The sequence below is a fragment of the Columba livia genome, chromosome 2, assembly GCF_036013475.1.
Source record: "Columba livia isolate bColLiv1 breed racing homer chromosome 2, bColLiv1.pat.W.v2, whole genome shotgun sequence".
NCBI classification, from domain to species: Eukaryota; Metazoa; Chordata; class Aves; order Columbiformes; family Columbidae; genus Columba; species Columba livia.
This window is the reverse complement of record NC_088603.1, coordinates 63,535,186-63,556,415: the sequence shown is the minus strand read 5'-3', so window position 1 is coordinate 63,556,415 and position 21,230 is coordinate 63,535,186. Positions and strand designations below refer to the sequence as shown.

The window sequence follows — 21,230 nt, the reverse complement described above, 5'->3', positions numbered from 1 at the left end:
TGAGAGATCCCTGCAGTGGCAGAGCCCACTACAAACACAACACTTGGTACCTTGCCATCACGCATTTCAGGCAGTCATCCACAGCTTTTCACAGCAAGAGTACGAGACCATCAACTTGAATGGTGGTACTTTGCAGTCCTTTTCTCTCCCAGAGGGAAAAGTCAAAGTCAACTCCACCACAGCTTCACTTCAGTGCTTACACTTCTCCACCTGGATTTTGGGGGCTGCAGCACCCTGGGCAGAGTCAGCCACAACACGGGGCAAGCAGCGGGTAGTCACAGATGGGAGATAGACACTTAACCAGCTCCACCCCAGTCTCCCTCCCAGTACCCGAGATGGGATCAATAACCCTTCCTTCCCTCAGAGGAGAGCTGTGGCCAGGAGCAACTCCATGCAAAGACTGCAGCAACCCCTTTACTGCCCACCCCGCTCCCAGCAGCACTCCCAACCTCAGCTCTGGAGCACACGGGAAGTTTGGGAACGGCATCAGGTACTTTTTGGGAGGCCTTGCTGTTACTGTTGCTTCAAAACTGGAACACATGTTAAAATCATAATAAAAAGGCAGTACTCCTGCTAATGTTCATTTTTATTCTAAATTCAAACTTACTTATATTACATAGCTTTCTAACATAAAAAGGGAAAGAGCTTTCACTAGTAACAGGAAAGTCAAGAAGCTAGAGGCCAAATTTGATCATATTTTTCTTTATTTATGTTATTTTACTCAAGACTGGAAGAACAGAAGAATGCTTTCACTCATTAGACAATTTTCCTAAAAACATAGGATATTACAGCTACACTTCTAGGTTAACGCTGCCCTGTGATTAGAGCAACTACTCATGTAAAATCTACTCAGGCTGAAAGTTTCAGGGGCTTCATTTACGCTAGCAAATCTGCAGAGCTATAGCCCAGTGCCAGCATTGCCCCTGCACTGTCTTGCTCTTTGCAAAAACTCTCTGACCTGCCTCCATTTCAAGTAGGGCTCTTGCAGCCAGCAGTGGGGCTATGTCAGTTCACATATTTTAAGGTTTTCCTCACAACTGGGAGGGATTAGAAAATGAGGCTTTGATGTGTTCAGGACATGTGCTTGAGATTACTTGTGTACCTAGATGCTAGCACATGTGCCTACAAGTTGTGGTATAAATTTGTTTGTCCCTGGCAGCTCATGTTTGCAGCTATGGGTGGGGTTTGTGTAAAATTCTATTACTGTATGCCATTTTGTAGTCAATAATACTCTATAACCTATATTCAGCAACAATATTAAGTCTATATTGAGGAATATTACATTATTGCAGAATAAGAGCTAAGACACATAAGGTCCACATAATGAAAACAATATCAGTGGAAGAGAAGCAGATGAAAATTAATTTGAAAGCCATTTGGAAAATCATCACAGGATAATTAAAGATTATTGATAAATAAATGCCATCTATAAATTTTTCTTTAAAAAAGCCACACATTCCAAGCCATTTTATGAATTTCTGTATATATGGGGAGAGATTTAATATTTTATGCGGCTTTTTTTTATTCTGAGATGACAGGCACTGTCTAAATACTTTTAAACATGTAAACACGACTGCTCCATGCTGTATCCATGCTGTATGGTGTTTCAACCAGACAAAATACTCTCCATAGCACAGAAGGTGTTACAAGAACTTAATACAGAGTTCTGCAAAGAGCTGCAGGATTTGCTGGCGGGGGTTGCCCTTTTTTTCAACAAGCATTGTCTTCTGTGGACTTCTGCACGGTGAAAAATCAAACCTACCCATACCAGTTACACTTCCTCAGCACTTCACAGCTTTTAGACTGCTATTCCTCTTCAAGTCAATGAGATTTTACAGCTAAAGCTAACCCCACATGCATTGCCAATTTTCTCTGGTGTTTTTCTCCTAGAAACACAGGCACTTTGTACATATATAGCAGTGAGACTGTATTAAAAGCCACAGCAGGTGGAAAATAATACAGCCGAGGGAAGTTTTTGGTTTTGACTCTCCTCACAATCAACACTATGCACCAAGCACTAGAAGGCACAGTAAATAAAGACATTTCACACAGACAAGCACAAAAATCTTCCAAAACAAAGAAAATTAAATTATCTTTCAACTAAAGAACGCGCTGCAGTGCAAGACTAAATGAGCGATTCTAATTAAAACCATGCTGTGAATCTCCTACTTTCCACGACGAAAAAAAATCAGCTAGTGTTTGTGCATGTACAGCCACCCTCTAAAACCAGTCAAGCAGCTTCCCAGCCAAACAACACAAGACGCAGCATCTCAGAACTACAAAACACATTGAAATAATTTCCATAGCAATCATAACAACAACATGCCAGGCCAGGACCTGTAGGGAGGCAAGGGGAAGGCAGTGGGAGCTGGGCCCCCGCTGGCCCCAGTGCTGCCCGCTGTGCCAGGCCCACCGCTAGCAACACCCATGCAGTGCTCATCCCCTCTCTCCACAGCTGCATCCAGCACCCCACAGGTGCGTGCCGCCCCGCTCACCAGCACTCACTTTGGCAATGGTCGGTGTCATCCAAAATAGCCACTCGCATCCCTCCTCCGCCCCGCACCCACAAGCAAAGTGTTAGGTGCCTGCACACACAGGCAAGAGAGCCACGGCGTGAGTAGTCCTGGCCCCCGGCAAGCACAGGCAACGCTGTGCAAGCCTTGCTTGAGTTTCTAAATCCTGACATACACCAACCATCTCAGGCTCAGGTCACTCTCCTTGTGCTGCCACATCAGGCAGCAGCCTCAGGTGAAGACATCAAGAGAGGGGTGAAAACTTGGGACTAACCCTTTTTGCCTGAGCTGCACCTTGGCTTCACGCACGACTCAACTTTGAGCAGCTCTCCAGAGATGAAATGTGATCTCTCTTCTGACCCACTCCCTTCTAGCTATTTATCTATCTGCACAGCCACGACATGCTGCGGGCTTCCCAAATGCTAGCCACTGTCCTTTCACAGGCAGAGAGCCAAGGGGACGTGTGGCTTATTAACGACAGCAAATATGGGCACCCCTGTCCTGCACAGAACATGCATGATACACTGATATTGCTATTTTGATGCAGGCACAGGGATCAGCTAAATATAGCAGACTTTAGTGACTGGTCTAAATTACATACTTAAATGACATGAAGAAAGGTACAGTTTGCCCAAAGACAGAGGAATGTAATGGGAAGATTTTGGATGGTGATGAGAATCTTAGTGCTAGCATCATTATGCCTGACTTGCTATCAAGACATCCAGTAAAACCTTTGGAGACACAGGGGCTTCATGCCCATTGGATGTGGTCAGGCATAAGGGTGGTGGAACAAAAAGAAGATGCAATCATCCTAAGGGCTCCCAAAATCAAAGGGACCAAAGGCAGAAGCAGAGGAAAAGGAGGATCCAGTTAATAGAATTCACCTGAAAGCCATCAGAAGGAAGCAGCAACACACGGGCGGGAACCTGCAACCAATGCCCAAAGTGCACTGGATTTTTAAGAGGGACAACTTAATGGGTCTCCTGAAAAGCAGTAAAGAGGTCTGTAAGAAGACAGTGCAGATTCTGCAACTTGCTCCCCTTTTTCCTGTTATTTTTGGGCAGTGGGTAGCCCCGCATGCTCACGTGTGATACCCAATCTCTTGTAACACCCACGCAAGACAGTGAAAGTATCTTAATCCACGTTTTGCAACTGAGTAATCTCAGCAACAATAAGTGACACAATTAATTGCCAGTTAATCAATGTATTCTTGCTTTGTAGAAAACTAAAGCATATGTTCAACATTTAATCCCACTTTATGAAAATTTAGGGATGTACTGAAAAGCTCTATTGCACTTTGCTCAATCTCTTTTATATCTTTCCCCTACATTACATAGAACTGGACCAGCAAACTTTTTACATGAGCAGGATTGCAAGTGGCAAGGGAGAAGCTCCCTTCCTGGTAAGGACAATGGCTTTTTGCCAGGATTCACATTTGGCAGTAACACCACGTTATCAGTGCCCAAAAGAGCAAAACTCATTGAAGGAGACTTTGGTGACTGTAACCCAAGTGCTAAGGAACTCCCAAAAATGTACCCAGGCTGTGCCTGCAAGTGTTGTTTACTGCTGTGAATAGGGCTGTATTTGAAACCTAGGCAGTAGCCTTTTAAATCCCAACGTACACCATGTCTGCATGCAAACCAAAAGCAGGAGTTCCTCTGCTTTATTAGGTACTGAAACATTAAAAACAGGTGTTTAAAAACCGTATTACAAATCTGTCTGCAACCTGTATTATTTTTACCATGTGTAAGTAAATTGATCGCTAGCACGTTTCAACTGCTTCAGTAAAAATATGCAACTGCTGCTAAATTATTTCTCAAACATGTGGAGGGAGGAGAAAGTTTATTTGATTTCACTGCACTGACAGCACGCAACATATTTTACTTAAGTGCATGTATATAGCAGATGCTGTAATGGATCATCTCCCTTTCACGGCATGTATCAAAGAAGATCTCAAGCTATTCTTCACAAGGAAAAAAATGACAAACCCCTTCTCATAATGAAAGCTGCAACGTACTTCAAGAGAGCAACTGAGTAATTTGACACCATATTTTCCACTGATTCAGCCTGTTAGTTGGAACAATGACTGATTAAAATGGAAAATGTATATTCTAACCACATATACTGATATTCCAGATTACAAGGTATGTTATGGATGTGATTTTTTATTCTTCTTACACATAAAAATTAGAAAGTACAAACAAGAAATTATTCCAATAGAGTTACACTGGTGTGAAAGTGATCTGAAATACAAGCTGCCCCCAGTATAACTTCATACAAAATGCGCACAATATATTTTTCATAATATATATGTTTTATGTAATTTGGAGTACTAAGAAGAATAAAAATAAATTTCTTGCCCTGAGATATTACTTTTAGGAATAGAGGACAGATGTCTAGTTGCCAAAGCAGACTTGTAAAAAATTAATCACCTGCCTCATGCAGGTTAGCAGTATTTGGCAGGTAGGTTAGCTCAGCTCATAATGAAGCATCTGGCTTTGGTAAAGCTGCATTTTAATTTTAACCATGTTTCATTGCAGCTTTTGGGCACCCGTCAACATGCAATAATCTGACAAGTCTGGAGCGGATCTGCTGATTGATAACTTTGGTGTAGGTCTTCTCAACTGCAACCAAAACTAAGTAACAACTGTGGTTCACACCCAGACCACAGCCTCACGTATCATTTAAACCTCCCTGTAAAGCCATTTTAAGTCCAGTCCTCGACATCCTACCCATCCACAGTCTTATTTTCTGAAAAATAGCTAAACTGACTAAGAGTCAGCAAACTCCTAAGCATGTGCTTCAGTAAAGCAGGTTAAGCTTAATGACTTCAAAAGTGCCCTAATACTGCTTTGAATGCGGTTTGGGGTTTTTTTTGTAATGGAGGTCTGGTAATTTAAGGCAAGCAAGAGGTCTACCCATGTTGTAATTTTCCTTAGAAAAGTAGGTTCCTATTTGTAGCACTCTGGGTAGCCTCTTTTGGCAAGCCAAAAGTGTCAGCAGCTCCTTCTCAGACGCTGGGAGGGCAGAAGGAGAGCTGCTGAAGCTCAGAGAGGTCTACAGAACCACAGCCTTCTGATTCTGCAACCCACCTCACTTCTAGGTGTTTTCCCTGATATATGCATTTTCAGTGAAAGGGTGCTTCAATTTACGGGGAGAAAAAAACCACCACCAATCGTCCTTGTGAGAGAGCAATTGCTAGACAGATGCAGAGGCCATGTTTTTTTTAATTAATACCTCAGGCACTAAAATAATGTCCCCAAAAGACAAAGATCTATTAGAATATGAATTAAGCAATTGTCAATTTTTGTTTTTACATTACGATCATTTTTTAAGTTTTCAAATCTGCCAAAACCCTCTGGAATCTCACTGGCCGTCGTTTTTCTCTTCTTGTTTCACTTAAGGTGAATTGTTTCTTTCTAATACTTTTTTTTTCAAAAAAGAAATATAAGAGAGAACAGATCACACTATGGGTTCCTGAGCTTTAGCACGTCTTGACGGAGAATACTAAGGAAGAAACTGGGAACATTTAGCTCTGTAAGCACATTTGCAGCAGCCTCACTAGCACCACCACAAATGCCTTTGCTGGGCTGCTGCGGCTTGTACAGGTATTTTCCTAGCACATTGCTGCAAAGTAACTGCCTATTTCAACTGCTATTTTTTTTTCCATCTTCACTGAACTACAGCCACCAACAGATACTCCCCAGGTCCACAGACATTTGCACTTTATTTAGTTATGGAGAAAAATTAGGCAAGGGGGATTTTTCTTATCTTGCTTGGGACCTGACCACTTGTGGAAAAGGGGAATGGAAACTTCTAAATAGAAAATTTGAACACATAGCGAGAGACAGAGAATCTGCAACTTTCAGCAGGAGGGATGCAATATTAAAAAGGGGGCAAAAAAGATGGAAAGGAGAAAAAAAGCATAGCACTCAAACCATCAAGGATGAGGCCCGATTACTCCCTGGAATGCAATGACACATGTTTTTGAGGTATACTTCCAAAATAATGATGAAGCACCCTTTTCTGACAATGTGCACAAAAAGCTCTGCCCAAACTGCAAACAATTCTCCTAGTGAAAGGATACAGCATGAGACCTGCAAACAAAGTAAATGAGGAATAAGAGAAGAAAAGACTACTACATTTATATTCTGTCTTTCTTGGTCTTGCAGAGACTTCCATGACATTTTTTCTAGACACTTAGAATGTGTGCACTGCTGGTCACCAAAACCAGCCCCACAAAGGAAGCAGAAAGGATGTCTCTGTGAGCAGTGGTGGCAATGAAGATGACTCCTTTGCTTCCTTCCTAGGTCTAACCTAGAAAGTCTTTGCCTTATCAACCATCACCAGAGGACAGCCAGAAGATACCCCACACACTGAGAATAACGCCACCAACTCCCTTGTTGCAAAGGACAAGGCAGAAAGGTAACCGGGAGAGGCCAAGGAAGAGGAAAGCCAGGAGCTGGTATCATCATCCCCTTTCCCGAGTGAATGAAGACAGCAACAACAGAGAAGTAGGCACGCCTTCCATCCCCTCCTCCCTCAAGGCCACTAACTTCTGCTTTGAGGGCAGCTAGCGAGTCGAAACTGAAGGCAAACCTAGGATGTTGGGCTAAATCCTTTGGGCTGGAAAGCCAGGTTGAATATCTCAGCGTCCTAACAGCTGGAACACGTATTGTGGTGTCCGTCAGGCCAAGCGTGGGTGAGCTCTCATTTTTAAAGCAGAGCAGAGTGCATTCCTCAAGTGCTGGCTGGTAGAAACTTCGTTTTTCATTTGGAAGGGGCTGTTACACCAAACAGCAGAGGCCTGACCCCAGGACTGCTCATAAATCAGAGCTGAAGGTGCATTTTCAGGGTCGTAACATCTTCCCCAGCTGACAGCAGCACACTTTACAGAGCAGCTCCCTTCTGGACTTGGTCCTTCTCAGGCAGGCCATAAGCTGCCTATATGGCTATGCTTGTGGAGACACCCTGTGGGACCAGCTTCATGGGAAATATCGAAAAAGAGAAACTCCCCCCTTTAGAAAACACAATCTTCTAATGATGAAAAACCATGATAAAACGCTTTGAATGGGCATTCTTATATTCATTGGATTTATAGAAGCAACAGCAGCCTTAGAACATCTGCCAAATCATTCTGCTTTTCAGTTTTGATTATCTGTCTGCCAGTTTGAGGCTAGCTTTAACCATACAGATGCAAGAAGTGACAAAGTCATTCAGCTTAGATTTATTTTTAAGAAGTACTAGCTGTCTAAAACAAGGCTATAAAAATGTAGGCTCCCTGTCTGGTTTGTTGTATGGTTGCATGGCTTTGTGCTATTAATTGCAACCTGGCTAACAGGTGCTTGTCAATGTCTTTATATCCCTGCCATACGAAAGGATTATATTTCCATCTGGATAAAAGGCTGATGCTGTCTTCTAAAACAAAGTTAAGAGCAGCACAGAGAGGAAGCCCACTGTGGCACGGCAAGCTGAATCACTGCTTACTAACACAAATATGCCTGCTTCTCTGCTTTGATAGACCCAGAGAGGGAAGGGGAAAGAGGCTAACATTTTTTTCCACATTCACTCCTCTTGGTGAGGTGTCAGGTGGCCATGAGTTGGACTCACCAGGGACTGTTTTCTTTTCAGTTCCCTCGACTGACCCAGCAACAGTCGCAGCCCTGTTGCTTAAAACAAACCCAGAGCACTGGAGTACCCCTACCAAGAAAAGTGCTTCTGCACACACTGCAGGTACATGAGAAGTCCCATATTGTGTACTTAAAAATTAACCATGGGCTCACTCTTTCTGTGCAGCATCAGAGCACTGCTGTGAAGGACTTGCCCCACTCTGTCTGGAAGAGTCTTCATCTCAGAATTCTTACCCTTTCATCTCCTTCCTGTTGCCGACAATGAACATCTCTTTCCAGTCTTTTCCTTCACCTCATTTCTCTCTTCTTCCCATCTTGCCTTCCATGTAACTGCACAACCCTTTACCTCACGCTGTCAGCTGCTTGTGAAGCCAGGTGCATGAGAAGTGCTATATGAGACGGTGATGTCAAAACGTAAAGCCCCAACCTGAATGCATTTGCAACTAGCTGAACGGACTGCTGTCCCTGAAATTGCAGTGGTTCGATCAACAAGGCTTTCTATTCCTTGAGGGGTTTGCAAAAGATATTCATAGCTCTTCAGTCCAGAAGATTAAAGGACTCTGATAGATATCTGTGGTGGCCAGCACCTGGAACTGGACTACTTGAGCTCATTATCTGAAAGCAACAAAACAAACGGACCCATGGGAAACAAATTATAACACACTCCATGCGTTACTGTGGTGCACAAATAGCTCAGAGGCATGTCGGTGCCTAATTATGGTGATGTGGAGATGTACAAAAATACAGAGACACCAATTGCTCTAGAGAAGATTTTTGACACTTGTTAGTCATAAGGGGATTTTAAAATCCCAACATATGCCTCAAGGCCTTTGAAAATCTGACTCAAAGTACCTACTTGAGATCTTGTCAAGAAATGACCCAAGCCAGCTCTTGTGAGCAAGACTCCCAGCACAAACAACATTTTGACTATATAGATCAGCAGACAAATCGCTGTGTTTTGCCTATAAAATGAGGGAGTTCAGACTATTTGTCTGTTCACAGGCTCAGATCAAATTCTGTATTGGAGTCCACAAGCCATAGGCAACCTCTACCATTACACTGCAAAGTGATACAGTGAAAGGCAAGGCAGCATTCACTGTATCTTCAATATTATCTTATTTTTCCAAAAGGAAAAAAAAAAAAATTTGGCTAGTACTGATTACCTAGATAAAAATGGAAAAACCCCACAATTTATTTTCTTCCCTTTTTCTAACCAATTTATCTCCCTCACGTCAAGAGTGATCTTGAAAAATATTCTTGGCATATTTTGTGTCAAAAAACCTAATAATAATCATGACTTTTGAAAGTGCTTACTACACTCTTCTGTGCATTTGAATATTTTCTTTCACCCTTTAGTCCAGTCTTTTATGGGAGTAAATCATACCCTTTAATTAAACATTCTTGAGTATTTGGATTTTATCTCACAGATACACCCCACCCTGCTTGTAAAAATTCCATCTCGGGCAGCTAAAGTACTTGACTTATTCCAAAGATGAGTTATTAATTAGAATATCTATAGACTGTATATTTATAATCTGGTGCCATCCATCCCCAGGGATCCTAAACTTTTATCTGCCAGATTGCTTACCTGCAGCTGAAACAGAGCCATCGCTGGCTGGAATGTAACCCCCACCTTGTTCAACTCCTCACCACCACTTTTAAAATTAAGAAAGGGAGGTATGTCCAAGTGGAGGGCATATTTAAGATGTTCTGGATGTAAACCCCTTGAAGCAAATTCACCTCACTTAAAATATGGCTGTAGCTGTCTAACTCCGTGGGTTTCCTGAAGTCCCCATTCACTTCATCTTGCTCCATTCAGGGAAATCCTCACCCTAGTCATGAACTCCTAGAAAAATGGAAGTGCCAGCAGGATGCTAAAAGGCGTGATTCTGCTTCCCAAAGTGGTCCCGGGCTTCACCCACAACTGGCACAACGTGCAGCTTCCTAACGCCTGACGCCAGCTGGAGCACCGGCCCCATTCTGACTCAGAGAAGGGAGCACCTCTGTCTCAAATCACCAAAGGCAACGACAACTCGCAAAACGCTTCCCTGAGCCAAGGGGCAAAAGCCAGTGCCAGCTGTGAGCTCACCAGCACCACTCCCTGGCACCGCTCGCCTGCCGATCTTCTGCAGCATTTTTAGCTCACTAGGTGCGCCAGCTTATCCCGCTCTCAAAACGTTTAGCAATTGAGAACAACGATAGCTTGGGGCTCCCACGGCAGCCACACACCCAAATAGGCAAAGGCGAAACATGAGAGAGAGGAATATTGCGTTACCAGGCTCATTAGCACTCATGGGCAACTTGAAGACCTCAAAATTGTATAATTCCTAAGCAGAGAAGGGAAGGTGCAGCCATCCCACAGAAGGAAATCCACAGGAAATCCTGCTGGCATGGCATATGGCTGGAAGACAGGCTGCAGGAGTCTCCAGTGAGCAAGCACCACGCAGATGATGGAGGATAAGGAACAAGTGGTGCCTTTCATCACCAGGTTGGGGCAAGAGAAAAGTCACCAGCCTGGAGGAGCTGCTAGAGCCAAAGAAAAAATTGGTCTCCAACCCTGGACTTCATGTGACACCCACAAGAGACTCCATCCTGTCTACACCACCACTCTCCTTGTCCCACACGCTTGCCTTGGAAACTTCGATTATTGGACCCTTACACCTCTTACACAAAGAGATGGAGCAGCTGCAAGGGAGCTAACATTGCCTGGAAAAAAATGATGAACACACTCCAGCTGCAGAAAAAGCAACCTCCTGACAATTCTGCTGGGGAACTGTGCCATGAGCAGTGGATTCTTTTTGGATTTACTCTTCCTCTGCCTTAGCATGTCCTACACATATGGGGAAGTATTAGTGTGAGAAAACCTCCTGTTTTAGGATGCAGGATGCTAGTGAGAGGAGGTTTGAAATGGAGAAAAGAGGAAGAAACTTCTTCCACATTCTCCTCTTGAAGGTGAAGAGCTTTAACAAAAGCAGAATTTAATCAAGCTCCCTCAAAACAGCAACACAAGAAAGACCTGACTGCCCACAGGGGGCAAAAAAATAATGCAAAAGGCAGTGCAAGACCTCAGAGACATTTTATGATGGGTTTCACTGGGTCAACACAAACAAAAACACTGGGAAAAAATAAAGGAAAAAGCTTGATCCAAAATCTCACAACTGAAGACATTCAGGCACTGTTTGAGTTTACACCTGACTGTGAACATTGAAGACTGGGTCCTTTCTGTGTAACTCAGTGGACTGAATCAAACCTGACCAAAACACCTATAATATCTGGAAATACATTCATTCAGAGATGCATTTCACAGCTTTTATCAGTCACCAGATTATCAGAAGTTATCCCTTAGATTTCCTCCTCCTTTCATTTACTAAGAAGTACTTTTTTTTTTTTTTTTTAAGTACTTATGTATTTGTAAGTACTTACTGTTTCTCTATTAAAAGTATTTCTAAGTACTTTCTTTTTTGGAAGTACTTCTCATCCATCAATCCAACTCTGGATTTAGTCTGAAGCTTTTAAGTATTTAATTAAACAGATAACTCTAGCTGGGATGGCAATGTCAGCATGGAGAGGTTCTTCCTGGCCCTCTTTATGTTTCAGTACTTTTTGGAGAAAAGGATGTTCAGGTTGTAATAAAAGAACTGAAAAATACATTAATCTTTATCAAACCGGTAGAGCAAATTGACAGAGCACGGACTGGCTGCTTCCTCCCCTCTCCCTTCATGCCCTTCCACAGTTTCCTCTCCTCTTTCTGACACTTGTTTTGTTTGGAAGCAGCACACTCACTCCCCACAGACCGGGACAGGGGATGAGAGGGGAAATGTCTGGATGCATTTAGTCCAATTAAATGTTGGCATCACATTCAGTCTTTCCAAAAGGCACGTAGAAAACTTTAAACACCAGGCTGGCTGCTGTGAATTGAGGCTTCCCCATTTACATTTCCTTGCATCAAGCCACAGAGTAGGTATTAATTGCCATCAGGTGTGTCTGCCGCAAACCCCTCTTTAATATAATTCACAAATGTTCTGCTAAAACTTTTTGTCTTTCAGCAGATGACTCCCATAATCCCATGTCATTGATGAGTTTTGGCAGAGCTCAAGAGTGAACTGTGTTTGCTGCTGACAACTCCCCTCACTTTCTTTTTTCAGCTGCCACAGTAGCACACAAAATCCATAGTGGCCTTCCCTGCCTGATGTTATCTCAAACTTGCATGTTCCTTCAAATGATGTGTTTGCTAACAGAGCTTTACATCAAATAAACGCACACCAGCCCTGCACGTATGGTCTGTAACCTCGTGTGGAGCCACCCAGCCTTTCGACAAGCCGCTGCTCCCACGGGCAGAGCCGTGGCACAAACCCGGCAGCGTGAGCCTCCCTCCCACAGACAGTGCCTGACACCCGTGGGTCCCACAGCACCTGGGCAGGGATACAACCTGCACTCGGGGTCACAGTCCCCGTGGAAGGCACTGTGATTTTAACTTCTGGGTGAGCAAAGAAGCAGCTGAGGAGGGACAAGCACAGTTGGCTCCCTCCCATGGCTTCTTCTTTTTTTTTGTTTTAAACAACTAAATCTTGTTCTTCCCACTCCCAAGAAAAGTCCTTAAATGAATGAGACTAGTCATATAAATGAATTAAGGGTCACTTTACAGTATTATTAAATTAAATGCTTTATATGCAGTTCAGTAGAATTCATGAAACTAGATTCAGAACTCAGATGCTTTCCAGAGCAGATGGAGGGGTTTAAGGAACTAAACAAAAGAAACTCCAAAAGCCTCACTCCACTCAGCAGTCACTGCAACATCCAAACCAGTGACATGCTTCCACATTACTGCTACAGCTCTGTCCTCCAACATGTGTTCACAGCTCTGATTAATCCATCCACAAGCTAAGGACTAAGTGTACCGAGGCACATCCCCAGCTGATTTGAGTATAAACTCCATGTCTGGAATCTGAATGCACAGATTGGTCCATGGTGACCACTTGCCAGCAGAACACTTATTGAGCTGTATACGGACAGAGCAGCAATCTGCTTGTGCCATATTCACATTGCTAAGAGCAAGTGGGTGCTCTTGCCTTGTTTTTAATAAAAGGTTGGTCCATCCTGTTTAAAACGCACCATAAGATGCACTTGTGCACAGAAACCTTTGAGGACAGGAAAAATATCCAATCACATTTCAATTTTGCAGAAGAAAGGGTGCTGACCACAGAGCGCCAAGATAAACAACCTGTGCCACTCATTACACACTTTGGTACCTGCACAATAGGGTGGCCCCCCGCAGATGCCTTCACAGCCCCTCGACTGCCTTCTGTCTCGTAATGAGCTCGGTGGTGGGATTTCGGCTGCACTTCAATCCGCAGTTCATAAGGTCCTGAGTGAGATGGCAGCTGCCAATCAAGGGCAGGCAGGGATGGGCTATAATGGAAAGGAAAATGTATTAAAAATTAACATCAAGTATACTATCATAAACCACAAATATCCAGCACTATTACTTTAGAGACTGTGTTTCGCAGTTCATCCTTCACCATCTTACATTTAAAATTTCATCAATATGGATAATGCCATGACATAAGTAATTTAGAAGGTAATGGCTATTTTATGAAGATTTATCGGTCGAGCACATCTGATGGTCCAGATGCTATCCCATTTGTAAACAAAATGGAAAAACGTTAAGACACAGCTTACAAATATCTTAATGTATTGATCACTGAACCAAAAGGAGAAAGGTAGACAGAAAGATACAGAGGAATTTAAGGAAGAGGATTTCTCCTGTGAAAGTGAACTCTGAACCAACTCTGGAGAAGTTCTGCATCGCATGAATCTAATAGATTTCAACAAATCTGCTCAGTTTACAGGGGGTGGAAAGAAGAAACAAAAAAAAAAGAAAAAAAAATACTTCCCAGCTTCCTTGCGAAGACAAAACACGTCAGAGAGTCTCAAAGTGAAGCCAATCTCCTTCTGGTTCATGCACTGCAAGGGAACAAGCTCTGAAGTCAGAACTTGCTGACAAATCCTACTAAGGATGACGCACAAACCCAAAGGAAAATCCAGGTCCCTCTTCCAGCCCTCTACTGACTCTGCAATTAACTACAATATTAAGGACTCATTACCACCACACAAGCAAGCAGTCCCAACAGCATGCGATGGTGGGGAAGTCTCATTCTTAGAAACCCATTTCCAGTGTAAAACCACACTTGAAAAGAGTAAGGAGAGCTCAACTGTAAGAAATGCCAAGTTGATGCTTCGGGATAAAAAAAACAAACAATCAAAAACCAAACAAGCACTGTTGAAACATTGTTAGGCCTGAGACAAAAGTATTGATCTTAAAAACAAAGCAAAAAGCTTCATGATGAAAACACTAATCTTACATGTAGCATATTTTCTCTCCTTTGGTGAATTCTCCTCACCAGATGTCCTTCAAAAGCCTTTACAACTAGTTAAATGGCACAGCTGCAACACACTACTCTGTCCTCTTACACCAAACTTTATTATCCCTCCCATAAGCCCAGAGAAGGTGACCAGCAAGCAGAAAATCACAGTCTGCCACCCTTTTCTTGTTGCCACAGGCTGGGACTACCTGCCATGGTGAGAGGGCTCATCCTGCCACAGGGTGCAGACAAGGAAGCTGAAGGACTAACTATCTCTCACCCCTGTCTGCAAGGAGGCTGCCCACTGGGGATTTACCAGTTCCCCACCTGGCTGCTACAGGCTGGTGCAAGGACAGTCCGAGCAGCCTGAATCACAGCTGAAATGTGCTGGCTGGAAGAGAAAGGATGCAGAAGAGCTTCCACGCTGGATGTGTGTATTACAAGCACATATTCAGCTGGAGACTGAACACTCCATCTTACCATCCCAGTGATCCACACAGGCAATTCACCATTATATATCACCACTATTCTTTGCCTAGCACTTTAGGTACACATACTTCAGTCTGAAAAAGTCTCAAAAAAAAAAAAAATGTTCTGGATAAACTACATTTGACTAATGATAAATGACAAAAAGAGGAGCAAAACAGATGTGTCTCTCCTGGTGATGATGAACACACATTTTTAAACAGATGTTTCTGGTTTTAAGTAGATTCTCATTTGATGGAACTTTTTTTTTTTCTTTTTGAGGACACAACATCTATGAGATTAGAAATTTTTATCACTTAATTAAAAAGGACAACTCTGGCCAACAGCACATAGCCCTCAACTGAAGAGGGGTTTTTTTAAGATCCATGGAAGTAAGTAATAGTTCTATAACTAATTACGCCTTATTAAAAAAAAAAAAAAAAATCCACAAAACCCTCTTTCAAATCAGCAGCTGAAAACGTCAGTATAATTAATTTGCAAAATTCATGTTCTCAAACAAAGCCTTAAAACAAAAACACAGTTTGCTGTTAGCCTACAATCTATCATCAAAATTCCAAAATACCACCTGCCCAATTATAAACTGACAGTTAATGGCAGTTTTCCTGATAAAGGAAGCAGAGTGGTGTATTTAACAGTGTCACGGGCTGGGGCTGTCAGAGCTATTTCCTATGCTAGGTTATCTTCATCATCCACTTCATCATTTCCTGCGGCTAAACGTGGTTAAAGGAAAAAGTCACCAAGCAAATGGTGTAGTGGTAAAATCTAATCTGGTTGCTGCAAATAAACCTTATCAAATTGAAACGGTCCAAACCACTTTCATCTAGCCAGCATTACATGAAGGGGAGAAGAGCCCCTCCTGGGCGGCAGGGAGAAGAGAAATAAAAGGCCTTCACGCAGTCTTCCTATCAAATATACGTTGGTATATTTCCCTCAGATTGAAATTTCCACCACCTGAAAACTTTTCCCCTTCCTTTCTACACCAGAACAAATCTAACTGTAGTCCTCCTAAATGCTGTAATGAGGGATGGTTGTTTCAAGGCAGGTTCACAAAACCTGGCATTAGGCTGTAGAAAACTCGCTCTATGTAACTCTGTCCTACATAAATCAGATTACAAAACAGATGAATAGTGATTTATTTTGCATACACCAGATACAAAATATGATTAAATCAAAAACAGATTATCCAGTCTGGCTGACTTCTGCCTTTAGCAGAAAGATTTATCAAGTTACAAAAAGAAAAAAAAAGATACTAAGGAGCACGCTGGAATATAGACAGGGAAGAAACAAAGCCAAAAACTTCTATTAACTTTGCGAAGGTGTTTAAGCCCCATTTTCACATGACCGCTATGCATTTGGGAATTAAATTACCATTACACTTTCAAAGTTGCTAGATGTCCAAGGCCACTTGAAAAAAAAAAAAAAAGATTTGCAAACTTTTTTGTCCTTAACTAGGCTCCTGTGCCAAAGATGTCAGAACAACTGCCAGTGTCACACGGGGACCAACCCTGCTCCTTGGCCAAGTACCACAGTAAGGAGCCACCTACCCCAGACAGCTGCCTGACGGCAGCACGAACCCCTCTCTGGAGAAGTGTGTGTCAGTGGCCAAAGTCAAGCAAGTGACTTGGAAGGTGCGTGGCTGAGACAGGGTGCCATGCACTGAACTTATTTTTTCTAACAGGGAGTGTTCCTTTAGAAACAAAAACAAAGTAGAGAAACTACAGGACTGCTGAAACTTTTACCAGGCTGATAGCTTGCCCCTGCTTCAACTGTCCACCAAATGAAAATATAGTTACAATTTATTATTTATTGCTGGTGTCTCACGCAGGCAGATGCATGTTAAATATCCTTCTGTGGATTTTGGAACAGTATGAAAACAACAATGATGCCTACGTGTCCACCAACTTGATTTTGGTCAGAAAAATATACCTGCTTTACATTTCACCTCTGAGTTAACATGGGTAGATTTTTCTTTTTTTTTTTTCTTTTTTAAATTTTTTTTAATTTCCTGTCTGACAATTGAGCAATCTGGCTGTGAAAATAGATGCTGCATCCCACCCCAGACTTGGCTGAATTTTGCTGGCATGCGGAGCAAGTAGCTGCTCCATGGAGTACATGCGGTGCACTGGAATTCCTCATGCTTAAGTCTGAAAATGCAAGTTGTCGTCATACTGCCAGATAACACTTAACACTACCATCCTGCAATTTCATTCAGAGATCCATTTGCACAGGAAATTTTGTATTTGTTGGCTTAGAGAAAGACCAAGAAACTATTACTGCGCGAACAGAGATAACAAGTGGCTGGCATCACACCTCTGCTCCTTCTGAATTTAAAATCATACTGTGCTAAAATGAGCTGGTGAAAGAAGGGAAATAATAAGATGTTCACATGGACATTTGAATGAACTGAAAAACAGTCAGGAGAAAGTGTGGGGAGGATTAAATCAAACAAACAAACAAAAATCAGTTTACTGAGACAGGCTTCCAAGCAGTCCTTAGCCATATGGTACAGCAACCTAACATAACCAAAAGCCACTGCTACATGGTGGCAAACCAAACTTGTCGAAGCATCAAAAAATCCCCATCCAGCAAGAACACAGCAGGAGAGAGAAAAAGGTTAGAGGCAGCATGGGCTCTTCCCTGTCTACTCGCCATCCCCCCTCCAATTAACACTATCAAGTCCTAGGAGATGGTCACTGACACATGGCCCAAGTCCCCATTTCACTGGGTCTTGCCCAGACAGCTCTGCCTTTACTTTGTCTGAGGAACTTCCTCTCGCTCGCCATAAACACGCAGTTTGCCATGAACACACAGGTCAGCAAATTCAGCGCTGCTGCACCAGTGACTACCTCATCTTAAGATAGCTGGTGCCCTTTTCTACCTTCAGAAAACCCCAATTTCTTGAGAAACTCAACTTCTCCCAAGTAAGGTTATCCTCTATCTCATGATCTGGACCAAAATATCTATTAAGAAAAAACAAATAATCCAAAACAACATATCAAGAGCATCTGAAAGGTCCACAAATCAAAAGAAAGAAAGAGAGGGAAAAAAAAAAAAGCAACATCTCAAAATCACAGTCTTCAGGAAAATCATATGGCTTGGGGCCTGAATAATACCGTTTAATACCATCACAGGCACAAAAGCGGAATCCAAAAAACCCACAAAAAACAAACAAGCCCATTGGTGCAGACTAAAGCCAAATGTGCTTTTGCAATGGGTAACTGGTAACAAGCCATATGTTCTCTGGGTGCAAACCACAGCCTCCATATGTAAAACTATATGTCCCCATGTCTGTAAGGTCAAGAACACATATGTATATTTTTGAGGCTGAATAAGAGACTGCTGGGGGGAAAAAAAAAAAAAAAAAAAGTGGCTTTCAATAATTAAGAAAACATAAACTGTACAAGAAAATACAGTAGGGACATTTTCAAGCCACCTGGAACTGGGTGTCTGTTCCTGGAAGCTCCTTTTGGTGTGGTAGACCTCATACATGCCACAAGCCTGACCAACAAGCCCAACCATTTCTCTTCACCTTCCTCCCAAAAAACACTATGTTTAGCAAAAACTCAAGTGTTACAGGCCAATGCACCTGGATTAAACTGATGACACTTGAAATAACTACAATGCATTACTTTTCAACAAGTAAGAAACCATGCCTAGGAAATTCCAGGTTGTGTTCAGGCAAATACAGTGGCTAAAGAAGTCATAAAAAATGTGCAAGATAGTCAGAAATTCATCACTTTCATGAGTGCCTATAGTTTTTGTTGTAATATAGGATGATATGGGACCTGCTAATGAGCGGGTAAAAAACGAAAATGGGATTTCAGTTTCAGAAATAGTCACTAACACTGTCTGCAAACCCGAGGGCAGAAATCCAGTCCTGCGCTTCCATTCTGGCTTTGGCATTTTTGCCTGTGAGAGATTCTGAATTACACAGCACTCAGGAGCGAAGGAAAAATGTCCCAGAAAGGAACATAATTCAGACAGCAAGGGCTTGAGAAACACAGAGCATCACCTGCTCACACAATAACAGCCTGGTATAGCGCTTCTTTTTAAACTAGTTGCTACACTAACTATAAAAGAGGGACTACAGATGGAAACTTATTGCATTTGAGTGAGACAGCACAAGGCTTAAATACTGAAATAAAAAGAGGCCTTGGAGCTACAGCAGAATTTCACAAAGACCACCTCTGGGCTCTCCACATAATGATTCACCTCCAGTAAGTTTTGGAGGCGGATTGGTACATTGAGGTAACCCACTTTGCTCTAGAAAAGGTACAACACCCATCGCTACCTCAGGGTTTGTTCCAAAGCTTCCCCTGAAAATCTCTGCTTGCTCTCTAGCTATCTTCGACACCCAAAGACTTGGCGGGAGGCCCTGGGCTGCCAGCGAAGCACGGCAGGCAAACTTCCAGCAGACTGGGTTACCCCGCGCAGCTCCAGCCTCGGCTGCAGTGTCGGGCTGTGCCCACCACATGCAGAGCCCACAGAGGGATACAGCCACAGATTCATGGCCCTGAAGGAGGATGTGTGAGCCCAAGCCTGCTCCAAAGAGCCCACAGCCTGCAGACAGGGTTGAGCCCCCGAGATCACTGTCCTAAGCAACTTAAGCAACCAAGAGAAGAACGAGGCACAGAAAGACAGTGTTTCTGTTAAGGCAGGTATTATTATACTCTTATTATATATTCTTAATATTCCTTTGCTCCGGGACTTGAAAAGCCTAATGTAGATCGGGCTTTAAATATGATAAACGAAAAACACTGTCAGTTTTAGAAACTATGCAAAAAAAGCAGTTTCCCTTTTAGACTGATGCCCGCTATAAAACCCTAGGAAGGGAGACAGCACCTGGCCAAGCATCTGCCTGACCCTGCTCCCTCCTGCCCCTAAAGAGATGGGAATGCAGGAGAGGGAGGGAAAGGCATCAGTTATTTTCCAAGTCGCGCTTGCTTTTGATGAAAATCATACCATATATTCAGGAAGAGACAGAGGAGGTAATCAAATCTGGTTATCTCGAAATCATTATGACCGTGTAGATTTTGGAGCCCGTGCCATTTATTGGAACCCACCCCTGTAGCCCTCATGTTTGAAATTGAACAGATGTGTAAAATAACAGGAAAAAAATCAAGCTCTGTTGTGACAAACTCTTAACATTTTTTTTTTTTTTTTAAATATTTAAATTAACATAGTTTCTGTTGCGTAGGCTGTGATCCTGATGACATGCATGCTCAGTTGTCCAGCACTTTCATATACATAAAATGAGAGGTATTTTTGGTGGAAGGAAGCACAGTCATTGTATCTGATTGGTAAAATAACTTAAAAGCACATTTCGACAGTAACTTTCAACTGCCCTAGAGCACGAGTTAATGAGATCACATGGAAACACATTGTGAACCAGGAAACATATTTTATGCAAGACCAAAACAGTGGAAAAAAATGTTAAATACACAATATAGTGGGACTCCCTTTTGTATGCATCACCCTTCTTGTTTGTGTTAGCACACAGGCACACTGGGAGCCTCCTGATGGGCTGCAGCAAAATGCCCACAGGCCACTCACTGCAACAGAAAGATAAAAGCCTGTTTGGTCAAACTGTACTATTATTGCCCTGGAAGTCTTTGGCAAAAAAATCATTTCCCCAATGCAAAAGCCCACAGCCGGCCTCCCTGATGAACACGGGCTATTTGGCACTTCACTGGGAGAACATAAAAGGCTTTTTTTAAATACATGGGAAGGCTCTGAATTATTTGCCCGATGTTAAACGTCTCTATTCCAGCTCCTAAAGGCAGTGAGTGCTTACCTCTGGGCAGCTCGGCCAGACCCAAAGGGGTTGCTGCATTCCCAGCACCAAATTAAGCCAGGGTCCTGCAAGGAGCTTGGGAAATGCTGACAGGAGGAGGAGGAAGAGAATGATGAGGAAAGGGACCACAGCACTACACACTGTAACACAAACAGCCATGGACCACTCAGTCTCAGTTCTGGGAGACAACCTGCATCAGAGAGGTGCCGGCTGGAGAAAAATTAGACCAGCAAGGTTGAGAGTCAGGGAGTTATCACTAACTAAAACATTTCAGCTATTCATTCACATCTTTCATTTTGAGAAAGACAGCTTTCCTATTAAAAGCAAGAACCTAGAAATGCTTGGGAGGAAGGGGGCGGAGGGGCAGCCATCACAGCCATGGACTGCTATCAGCCTGCAAACTTTTGGAAAGCCAAACTCTTTTCCTGCACCATGTGCCATTGCA

The 21,230-nt window shown here is 42.8% G+C and overlaps 1 protein-coding gene across 7 annotated transcripts in view; it reads right to left on the bottom strand.

Annotated features, from left to right (window-relative positions):
* Positions 1 to 21,230, bottom strand: part of NFATC1 (nuclear factor of activated T cells 1) — a 113,389-nt gene that overhangs the window by 80,461 nt on the left and 11,698 nt on the right. For all 7 annotated transcript variants that reach the window (XM_065052265.1, XM_065052262.1, XM_065052263.1 and 4 more), the window contains exon 3: positions 13,393 to 13,552. In XM_065052265.1, the coding sequence (XP_064908337.1) occupies positions 13,393 to 13,552 (160 nt within the window). The remainder of the gene's footprint in view (positions 1 to 13,392; positions 13,553 to 21,230) is intronic.